The 12,054-nt window shown below is 47.3% G+C and overlaps 1 protein-coding gene across 1 annotated transcript in view; it reads right to left on the bottom strand.

Annotated features, from left to right (window-relative positions):
• The window catches only part of LOC141074978 (uncharacterized), a 50,152-nt gene extending 38,622 nt beyond the window's left edge, over nucleotides 1-11,530 (bottom strand). Inside the window, exon 1 of the mRNA XM_073562306.1 lies at nucleotides 11,429-11,530. Within this exon, the coding sequence (XP_073418407.1) occupies nucleotides 11,429-11,530 (102 nt within the window). The remainder of the gene's footprint in view (nucleotides 1-11,428) is intronic.
• Between the last annotated feature and the right edge of the window lie 524 nt (nucleotides 11,531-12,054).

Raw genomic sequence — 12,054 nt, 5'->3', positions numbered from 1 at the left:
CACATTATGTTAATGTTAATGTTGTTGATACTGTTTATGATTATGTACCCTTTTTCCCCTTCCCTTCCTTTTTCCCTTTTCTCCTCTACCTACTTTTCCCTTATTTTTTCCTTCCTCTTCGCCCTAAACCAACCCTTAATTAATATTTCGCCAAATGTATCTGAGAACTGGTGTTGTGTTTAATGGTGATGCTTAAATTTCGAAAATAAAGAATTTACAAAAAAAAAAATCCTTTGAAACCCATGCATGGTTCATTTTAATGCAGGTTAGATCATCAATATTTTAGGTCGACAGACGGGTCCTTTTTTCTGTCAGGATTGATCCAGCAGCACTGAAGACTCTTTCGGATAGCACACTAGCAGCAGGGCAAGCAAGCTCCAGTAGGGCAAATTGTGCCAATTCAGGCCAGGTGTCCAGTTTACAGGCCCAATAGTCAAAGGGGAATGACCTGTGAGGGAGAACATCGATATGGGAGGAGAAGTAGTTTGTAACCATAGATGACAACTGCTATCTCCTGTCACTTTCAATCGATGCAGTATTATCAGTCGTGTGAGCGGTATTTGAATAATCGGTCCACAACATGGTCATGAAACCCCTGTCTCCAACGCCACTTCTGATGTGTGCACCACCAACACCGCTTCCAAGTTGCCCCCGGCCCCTACGGCTCGTGTGAGAACCATCACCGCTGCTGTGTGCTGGGAATGCCTCAAACAAATGGTTTACCAGAGTTGCTTGTTTGTTAGCCAATATTAGCTCTAGGTTCTCCTGTGGCATGATGTTTTGGAATTTGTCTTTATAGCGTGGATCCAGGATGCTGGCCAACCAGTAGTCGTCATCGTTCATCATTTTGGCAATGCGGGGGTCCCTTTTTAGGATCTGCAAGGCATAATCACACATGTGGGCCAATGTTCCAGGTGTCAATGATGCACTGCGAGTGCTGGGTGGAGGAGCACTGTCTGGCAAATCCACATCCCTCCAGTAATGCACAAACCCTGTACCTGACCTTGCCACGCCAACATTTTCTCTTGCCCCCAGAGAAGCATCCTCCTCCCCTAAATAATCATCCCCATCATCCTCCTCCTTCTCCTCTTCTTCCTCCACCTCGTCCAGGAGAGTTCCCTGAGCAGACAATGGCTGACTGTCATCAAGGCTTCCCTCCTCCTCTTCCTCCTTGGCTGCAGACGCCTGCTCCTTAATGTGCGTCAAAGATTGCATAAGCAGACGCATAAGTGGGATACTCATGCTTATGATGGCGTCGTCTGCGCTTACCATCCATGTGCATTCCTCAAAACACTGAAGGACTTTACAGAGGTCTTTCAGCTTCGACCACTGCACATAAGACAACTCCATGTCTGCCCTCAAACTGCCTGCCCGTGTATTCTCCGACAAATGCATTACAGTCTGCCTCTGTTCGCACAGCCTCTCAATCATGTGCAGGGTGGAGTTCCACCTTGTTGCAACGTCGATAATTAGGCAGTGCTTGGGAAGGTGGAGCAATTGCTGCAGCTTTTGCATACGACTGGAGTGTACGGGCGACCGGCGGATGTGCGAGCACAGTCTTCGCACCTTATGGAGCAGGGCTGTTAACTCCGGATAATTATTGAGGAAGCACTGCACCACCAGGTTCAAGGTGTGAGCCAGACAAGGTATGTGTCTGAGTTTTGAAAGGGCTATGGCTGCCACAAAATTCTGGCCGTTATCACTAACTACCTTGCCTGCCTCATAATGTAGACTGCCCAGCCATGACTAAGTTTGCCGCTGCAAGTAGTCGGCCAGTACCTCCGCGGTGTGTCTGTTGTCACCCAAACACATCATCTTCAGCACAGTCTGCTGACGCTTACCACTAGCTGTTCGATAGTGGGACACCTTGGGTGCAACACTGGCAGCTGCGGATGGCGTGCTCGTGCGACTGCGCTCTGTGGAGACCTTTCGCTTCAGGAAGAGGAGGGTCGAACGCCTACAGCCAACGTTTCCTATACCGTGGGCTAGGCAGCACTGTCCCACCGCCGCTGTCCCCTGTGGACCCTGCATCCACCACATTAACCCAGTGCGCAGTGATGGACACGTAATGGCCCTGGCCATGCCTACTGGACCATGCATCTGTTGTGAGGTGCACCTTTCCACTCACTGATTGCTTGAGTGCATGGACAATGCGGTCTTTCACATGCAGGTGGAGGGCTGGGATGGCTTTTCGAGAAAAGAAATGTCGACTGGGTAGGTCATACCGTGGTACTGCGTAGGCCATGAGCTCACGGAAAGCTTCACTTTCAACCAACCGGTAGGGCATCATCTCTAACGAGATTAGTTTGGCAATGTGGGCGTTCAAACACAGTGTATGCGGATGAGAGGATGAGTACTTTCTTGTCCTACTCAGAGTCTCTGGTAGGGTGAGCTGGACTTGAGAGCTGCATATGGTGGAACTAGCGGTGGACATGGCGGACTGAGAGAGGGTTGGTGATGGTGTTGGTGGTCTTGCTGATGGCCTAGATTCAGTCTTTCGTAGCAATAATATTGTGATTCCCTGACTGCTTTGGCCTTGCGACGACACCTCAACATTTGCTGCTGGTGGTGTGCTAACCGGTGGGCTTACAGTGGGGGAAGCGATGTAGCGTTGCTGACTACCTTCATTCGGAGCAGGTCCACATGTGGTATGTGAGGTTTGGTAGTCCGTCCACGCTCGCAAGTGCATGGTGGTTAAGTGTCTAAGCATGCAACTGGTATTCAAATTTCTCAGATTTTTCCCTCGGCTAAAGGTCTTTGCGCACTTCTTACAGATAACCTTTGCCTGATCATTAGGATTTCGTTCAAAAACGTGCCACACTGCACACTTCCTACTGTGGAAAACATTTTGAAGCCTTGCACGCTGTGCTAATTTGACCGTCTGGCCAAGCTGTCCTGCAACACTTTTGGTTTTTGTAACCCGTTTTTGGACTGCTACGGGCCTGCCAGATAACAGCTGTTGCAATGTCGATGCCTGCTGCGGATCCTCCTCCTCCTCTTCTGAGCTATTGGCAGCGGCACCCTCTTTCCCCAATGGATGCCAATCTGGGTCAACAACTGGGTCATCCATCACCTTCTCTTCAATTTCATGTGCACCTTCCTCTGTGTCACCGTGTAAGGTGGTATAGTATGCGGAAAGGGGCACCTGAGTCTCATCAGGGTCAGATTCTGGCTCAGTACACTGCGAGGACAATGTAGTGCTCTGAGTGAATGTACCAGCAGAAAAATCTAGCAGTGGCTGTGCATCAGTGCACTGCATGTCAGATTCATCTTGGACTGGGGAATTCACGATTTGACTTGATAACCCAGGCATGGTATGTGAAAAGAGCTCCATGGAGAAATCTGTAGTGTGGCCTGCCGCATCCTTCACTTTTGGTAGGGGTGAAGGACACAAGGAAAGGTTTGTTCCTGTCCAGGAGCCTCCACTGATGACACAGTGCTTTTATTTTTTGAAACTTCAGAAGAGGAGGCGATAGAGCTGGAGGCTGTGTCAGCAATGTTAGCCAAAACTTGTTCCTGAAGCTCCGGCTTTAAAAGCGGTTTACCTACTCCCAGAAAAGGGAGCCTTCGAGGCCTTGTGGAGCCAGACGATGACGCAGGCTCAACACCTCCTGCCTTAGGTGCTATTGTGCTTTTGCCACTACCAGCAGATGCAGCACCAGCACCACCACCATCAGTACCAGCTGGCAACCCCCGCCCACGTTCACGGCCTCTTCCACCATACTTCCTCATTTTTGGGAAAATGTACCCAAAATACCACCAGCTATATGGTACTGTAAAACAAGGTACAATGTGTATATAGTATTGGAGAGAATTTGAATACCCCTAGAGATTTTAGGAGGCTGAACAATTATCTCAGGTCCACTACAGATTAAACCTCAATTCAACAGGCTGAAATATGCAGGTGTATGACCAGGTACAAGGTGTATATAGTATTGGGGAGAATTTGAATCTCCCTACAGATTTTAGGAGGCTGAACTATTATCTCAGGCCCACTATAGATTACACGTCAATTTAACAGGCTGAAATTGGCTGGTGTATGACAAAGTACAAGGTGTATATAGTATTGGGGAGAATTGGAAGCTCCCTAGAGATTTTAGGAGGCTGAACTATTATCTCAGGCCCACTATAGATTACACCTCAATTTAACAGGCTGAAATTGGCTGGTGTATGACAAAGTACAAGGTGTATATAGTATGGGGGAGAATCTCCCTAGAGACGTTAGGAGGCTGACAATGATGCTCTCAGTCCAAGTATGGACGCAGGCAGCCTAATAAGCAGGACTGCTGCACACAAAAGTGTGGAAAAACGAACGCTTGGTAACTGTGCAGAAAAGAGGAAGAAAAGTATTTTTGCTTTTAAAAAAGCAGTTTGCACAGCAATGTGCAAGCAGCAATGCAGCTATCAGGGAGCCTTATAAGGCAGCCTAATAACCAACAGAGCTGATGCACAAAAATAGAGCCTCCCCTGTCACTGCACACAAAGTGTTGTGTTGTAATTGGAAATCGCTACCAGCAGAAGCAGTTTTTGGGTTCTTCTTCCCTGCCTAACGCTCTCCCTTATTCAGAATCAGCCACCTCTCCCTCCCTATGCTAAGGTCGGCAGAAGTAAGATGGCGGTTGACGTGCACGCCCTTTTATAGCCCCTGTGACGCCACACAAAGCAAGCCAATCACTTGCATGCCCTTCTCAAAGATGGTGGTGACCGCTGCCCATGTCATCGCATTGCCCACAGTGTGCGCCCTCCATCATTGGGTGAAAAAGGGTGCTGGAAGCATCATTTGAAATGCGACTTTGGCGCTCTGGTCGCCGACCTCATGGCCGACCTCACGCTATGGTTGGATTTTGTTTCATGAAACCCGACTTTAGCAAAAGTCAGCGACTTATGAACTTGACAGACCCGTTTGGCTCAGCTCTACCTATCGCATTATATTATGGGGGAGCATTATACCCCTATGGGGGAGCATTATGGGGGTGCATAATACCCCTATGGGTTATATTATACCCCTATGGGGGTGCATTATACTGCTATATATGACTATGGGATGCATTATACAATTAGGGATGACTATGGGGCAATATGCAGAGACATGAGGCAGAATGTGTGGACACGTGGGGTCCAGAATGTGGGATATTATTACTATAGGGGATATTATTTTTGAGGTTACAGTTTTCAGTGTGGGGGAGGAGAGGTCCTGTCACTATGCATGGCGACATGGTCGCTTTTTTCATCTGGCGTAGTATAGAAGTTGGGCAAAAATCCGGGAATGTACTATAGATTACTGTGTTATTTTATGCAGAGACGAGTCCTGACTGGAAGAAGTGATCGTGGTCTGAACTGGATGAAGAAGAGAAGCGAAGATGAAGGACTTTAACTAGAGATGTCACCGGTGAGTCAGTGTGTTACCTGTACACTGACACTATATACTGTATACTATATACATAGCTCCTGTGCATAATGTCACTAGTGATCACAGTATTACCTGTACACTGACACTATATACAGAGCTCCTGTGTATAATGTCACAGGTGATCACTGTATTACCTGTACACGGACACTGTATACTAAGAACATATCCCCTGTGTATAATGGCATTAGTACTGTGTTTTTATTTTATTAATGATCAATATTGTAATATTCAATCACTATGTGGTGGTAATATGTGATCTGGTCATGATGTGGTGGCATTTGTTCCTTGTATGTGCTATTATTTGGTCACTATGTGGTGGTAATATGTGGTCAGGTCATGGTGTGGCAGTATTTGTTCCTTATATGTGCTATTATTCGGTCACAGTGGTGGTAATATGTTGTCTAGTTATATTGTGGTGGTATTTATTCCCTGTATGTGGTAATATTTGGTCACTATGTGGTGGTAATATGTGATCTGGTCATGGTGCAGTGGTATTTTTCCCTTGTATGTGATGTTAATGGTCATTTTAAAAAAATGAAATAAAAATATACCTAAAATTGTATTGGATATTTTAACAATTGTTTAATAAGTTACAGTCGAGTAAAGCCTGGCCAGAAGAGACTACTTTGTCGTGGAGGGGGATTAAAAAATCTTTTGGCCAAAACAAAAGCTGCTGGCTATGTATGTGATCTGGTGATGTATAATGGGGGGTTATATGGTGCAGAAGTGGATTTTTTAAAAGAGAGGTTGGTGGGACCGTGGAAGGTCCGAGGGGTGGAGGTGGGGCTATGGTGGAGCCTGGGCAGAGTTTCAAGGGGGATCCGAAAATTTTGCCAATATGGGGCCCCGAAATTCCTAATGGCAACCCTGCAGTGGTGACTCCCACCCAGGATCAGACAGCTGAACCTACAGCCAGAGCCATTTGTCAGGACTTCATTCGCATATATGGATGCCCAAAGTGAATTCACTACGACCCAGGGTCCTGCTTCCAGGGGCAAGTGACAAACAAACTGTACTGCATCCATGGAATCAACAGATCCCAAACCACACCATATCATCCACAGGGAAATGGGGATTGTGAGCACTTCAACCGAACCCTGTTGCAAATGTTGCGGACCCTGGAAGAGGACAAGAAGATGAAGCGGCTCGAATTTGCCTCTAAGTTGTTGTGGGTTTGCAATAATTGTTTCCATGCGACTGCTAGTAACACCTCTTACATGCTACTGTTTGGCGGAGAGACCACTGAACTGGAGCTGGAGGCAGAGGATTCCTGTTCGGGCAGTAGTCCTAGTGCCAGGATCCGAGAACAGTCACAGATTTCAGACGGTAAGGAAGCTGGTTGAGCAGAAGCTTCAGGAAGTGGAACATTCAAGTCGATAATCGATGTCAGATGGACCACTTCAGCCAGGGGACCATGTGTTGATGCCGGTCAAATGACCCGGAAACAAGCTGCATCATCATTGGGAGGCGGTACTCTACCGAGTGGTGAGGAAGAATCACCTGAAAAACCCAGTCTATGAGGTTAGACCTCAGGTGTTGCACAGGAATATGCTGTGACCCTGCTCTTCTGAAGCAGAAGACCATACCAGGCAGGGGCCCCAACTGAAGTGGCTGAGGTCCACAATGGGCAGTCTTAGAGGAAGAAGAATAATGGTTAACAGGGTCAAAACAAATTCAGAGTCGACTTACCACACCCAGTGCTTGAGTCTCCAAGTACCCCAAATGCGCCTCTGCAGGAAGAGCTCCTCAGGACTGAGCGAGCCAATGCCGGGATTACCTCTAACAAGTATGCTCAGGATGAATTTGTTTGATCCCAGAAGACCCAGGAATGCACGCAATTGTTGGCTGACATCGGCCTACCTGTGGGGAAACCTCAAACTCAAAAGAATTCACTCACCCGAGGACTGGCGAGCAAAAAGGGGGGGAAGAAAGTAACAAAGTGATGAGACCACTGGAAAATTAGTGCAAGATGTGCCATTAATGAGGAAAGACTGCTATCTGCTGGCCAGCCAAAATCAAGCGGAACCAAAGTGCGCTAGAAGATTTGCAGGATTAAGGACCTTGCAGGGCCAGACTGGCCATCTTGCAATTCTGGCAAATGGCAGAAGGGCCTGTCTGGTTGTGGGCTGCCTTATCCGCTATGTTGCTAACAGAATCAGCTTCCTCAAGATGCGCATACTTTTAACAGTTGTGACGGAGCACATAGTCACTGGCTTCGTCACTTACCCCAGCCCGCTGTGGGCGTCCCTTCTATCTTCGGCCTGCTGGAGTCCAGCACTAAGCAAGGAACATTGGCAGTGCAAAGATGTCACTGCATCATGCCATCAGAATCCACTGCGAGAATGGATAGAAGAAGAGACAGACACTGCGGAGGATGAGGAATCTCGATTAGGTGAGTATAGGGATTCTTTTTTTTTTTTGGGAGCTCTGGGGTACAATCACACTATAATGTACAGGGTGCTGACAGTTGGACCATCATAGTATATAAGGGGCTGTATGATTCATCCATGAGGTCGAGACTGGGGACAAGGTCTATGTGAATGCCGGGTCCATTAGTTTTGACGGTCCTTTTCAGGAATGGGACCGAGTGACATTTATTAAAGAACAAGGGCCACGTGGACAGTATGCTGTGGCGGTGAAAATGGTCTCCAGCATCAAAGAGAGACAGGCACAGGAAGCGCAGTATTGCGTGCAGCCGTCTGCAATGATCGTAGTCCCTACAGAAAGTCAGAGGCGCCCTTAAAGGAAGCGGTGGCCACAATCGGGTCACGGGAGCAGGAAGTTCCAGGTACCATGAATCAGCCGCTGACAGAGGAAAGGAGCAGGAGAAAGAGCGGAGAGTCCTCCCCTCCAGCGGGTCTTCGGGCAACACGTTTATAATAATTCAGGACCAGAATGCGGCCCATTATTCCAGTTGCAAGTAGAGCAAGGAGTGAAGGCAGCCCCTAAAATGAACTGGATGTGCTAGTTGCATGGATTGAAGTGCAGGAGAGACTGTTCCGTATCTGTGAAAGGGTAGTGAGCCCTGGACGGGACCAGGACTTGGTGTCAGTGGTGGCCAGTATGGTCACAGTTGAAGGACTGTTGTTTGTTTTTCTTCTATCCCTTATCCAAGTTTACAGTTGTGACCAAAAGTATTGACACCCCTGCAATTCTGTCAGATAATACTCAGTTTCTTCCTGAAAATGATTGCAAACACAAATTCTTTGCTTTTATTATCTTCATTTAGTCTTAAATGAAAAAACACAAAAGAGAATGAAGCAAAAAGCAAAACATTGATCACTACACACAAAACTCCAAACATGGGCCAGACAAAAGTATTGGCACCCTCAGCCTAATACTTGGTTGCACACCCTTTAGCCAAAATAACTGCGACCAACCGCTTCCGATAACCATCAATGAGTTTCTTACAATGCTCTGCTGGAATTTTAGACCATTCTTCTTTGGCAAACTGCTCCAGGTCCCTGATATTTGAGGGGTGCCTTCTCCAAACTGCGATTTTTAGATCTCTCCACAGGTGTTCTATGGGATTCAGGTCTGGACTCATTGCTGGCCACCTTAGAAGTCTCCAGTGCTTTCTCTCAAACCATTTTCTAGTGCTTTTTGAAGTGTGTTTTGGGTCATTGTCCTGCTGGAAGACCCATGACCTCTGAGGGAGACCCAGCTTTCTCACACTGGGTCCTACATTATGCTGCAAAATTTGTTGGTAGTCTTCAGACTTCATAATGCCATGCACACGGTCAAGCAGTCCAGTGCCAGAGGCAGCAAAGCAACCCCAAAACATCAGGGAACTTCCGCCATGTTTGACTGTAGGGACCGTGTTTTTTTCTTTGAATGCCTTTTTTTTTCTCCTGTAAACTCTATGTTGATGCCTTTGCCCAAAAAGCTCTACTTTTGTCTCATCTGACCAGAGAACATTCTTCCAAAACGTTTTAGGCTTTTTCAGGTAAGTTTTGGCAAACTCCAGCCTGGCTTTTTTATGTCTCGGGGTAAGAAGTGGGGTCTTCCTGGGTCTCCTACCATACAGTCCCTTTTCATTCAGGCGCCGACGGATAGTACGGGTTGACGCTGTTGTACCCTCGGACTGCAGGGCAGCTTGAACTTGTTTAGATGTTAGTCGAGGTTCTTTATCCAACATCCGCACAATCTTGCGTTGAAATCTCTTGTCAAATTTTCTTTTCCGTCCACATCTAGGGAGGTTAGCCACAATTGCTATGGGCTTTAAACTACTTGATGACACTGCGCACGGTAGACACAGGAACATTCAGGTCTTTGGAGATGGACTTGTAGCCTTGAGATTGCTCATGCTTCCTCACAATTTGGTTTCTCAAGTCCTCAGACAGTTCTTTGGTCTTCTTTCTTTTCTCCATGCTCAATGTGGTACACACAAGGACACAGGACAGAGGTTGAGTCAACTTTAATCCATGTCAACTGGCTGCAAGTGTGATTTAGTTATTGCCAACACCTGTTAGGTGCCACAGGTAAGTTACAGGTGCTGTTAATTACACAAATTAGAGAAGCATCACATGATTTTTCGAACAGTGCCAATACTTTTGTCCACTCTCTTTTTTATGTTTGGTGTGGAATTATATCCAATTTGGCTTTAGGACAATTCTTTTTGTGTTTTTTCATTTAAGACAAATTACATGAAGATAATAATAACAAAGAATTTGTGTTTGCAATCATTTTCAGGAAGAAACGGAGTATTATCTGACAGAATTGCAGGGGTGTCAATACTTTTGACCACAACTGTATTTGTGCACGTTTGCACACCCCCTGCTGGATTACGGGACTAAAACATGAAGGGGTTAATCACCCTTGGAAACAGTAATGGCCTGTAATGGCTGCTTTATGTACTGGACTGTTTTAACCCTGAACTTTTCCTGTTTTAACCCTGTACTGTCCTCTGATAAAAGCAGCCCACTTGTTTTGTTAAGGGTCCGTACTCTGCTAAAGGAGAAGGGGGGAAAATCTGAACAGGAGGACCCGAGGAGCAAGTCAGGTCAGGACTATATGTACCGTTGTTGTTAAAGGGAACCTGTCACCCCCCAGGGGCGTTTTTCACTTAAAGAGCCACCTTCAGCAGCACTAAGGCTGCATTCTGTGAAGGTGGCTCTTCTTTTTCTGATCCCCAGTAATGCCAAAATATTGACTTTTATAATTAGCTCCTCATACCTGTAATGTGTCCCACAAGTATAATGTGTCCCCCTCTATCAGCTGCCTACCATCCGTCAATCATGCCTGTGCGGCGCCACCCACCATCTGTCCATCATGATGCCCCGTGTGTCGCTGCCTCCTCTTGATTTGAATCCCGGCGCCTGCGCTGTGACAAGTGTTCTCGGGCATGCGCAGTGTGCGCTGCCCGAGAACGACATCAGGCTATTGCGTCTGCGTGTTGTGGAGGCCCCAGCCCCGCAGTGTGAATATGTCATAACACATTGCAGGGCGGGATCTGGGGCCTCCACAACGCGTAGGCGCCTGATATCGGTTCTAGGGCAGCGCACACTACGCATGCCCGAGAATGCTTGTCACAGCGCAGGCACCAGGATTCAAATCAAGAGGAGGTAGCGACGCATGGGGCATCATGATGGACAGATGGTGGGTGGCACTGAGGCGCCACTCAGGCATGATTGACGGATGGTAGGCGGCTGATATGGGGGACACATCATACCTATGGGACACATTACAGGTAAGAGGAGCTAATTATAAAAGTCAATATTTTGGCATTACTGGGGGTCAGAAAAAGAAGAGCCACCTTCACAGAATGCATCCTTAGTGCTGCTGAAGGTGGCTCTTTAACTGAAGAACGCCCAGGGGGGTGACAGGTTCCCTTTAAGATGGGTCCCAGGAGCCAGTAGACCGAGGTCAGTCAGACCCACACTAAAGGAACTTGAGTTCTTTTGTTGGGGGGCTCTAACCAAGTGGAGACAGAGTCACGTTTGACCCTAAGCAGCATTGGACATAGGCTGTACTAACTGTATATATATTTTAAAAAAATTCTAACAATTTTAAGCTTACAGGTGCCGCCATGTTCAGGGATGACCATATTTTAGGAAGGAGGAGTGTAAGGAGGTGGCGGGGACCCTCACATTCCTCCTCTTCCCTGGACGCTGCTCTCATGGTTACGTGTGGCACCTCATTGTTCACTAACGTTATTATACTTGTTATGTACTGTAATGTGATGTATCTGTCATGTACGATGTATAGGCTTAGGGCCAGGATAGGATCTTAGATAGTATAGGACCGTAGGGGGATTAGAATAGAGGGGTCATCATAGAGAAAAGGAATAGATTAAAATAGAATAGGAGTGTTAGTTAGGTACAGTTAGCATAGAGGTTTGTCAGTAGGGAGGAGTCAGAGTTGAGCAGGGCAGAGCATAGGGATATAGTCAGGACACTTCCTGGATAGACAGCAGAGCCCGGGCAGCCTTGCCTAGGGCAAGGTGCAAGGAGCAGTGAAAGAGACAGTCTGCCGGCTGTGGGGATAGAGCTGCTACAGCAGGAAGGGGTCCCAGGCTGAGGATCGTGCAGGTGAGCACCAGCTTAAGGACTGTCTCAAGAAGGATCCGGGGTCTACAACCGAGGCAGGAGTAGCTGAGATGTCTTTCCTGGAACCTTTCCGTATTGGAACCGGACAAGGGGATG

Source organism: Dendrobates tinctorius, unplaced genomic scaffold (assembly GCF_039654945.1).
Source record: "Dendrobates tinctorius isolate UK_male_01 unplaced genomic scaffold, ASM3965494v1 ptg000345l, whole genome shotgun sequence".
NCBI classification, from domain to species: domain Eukaryota; kingdom Metazoa; phylum Chordata; class Amphibia; order Anura; family Dendrobatidae; genus Dendrobates; species Dendrobates tinctorius.
The sequence above is the reverse complement of the archived record's forward strand: the minus strand, read 5'-3'. Positions and strand labels throughout refer to the sequence as shown.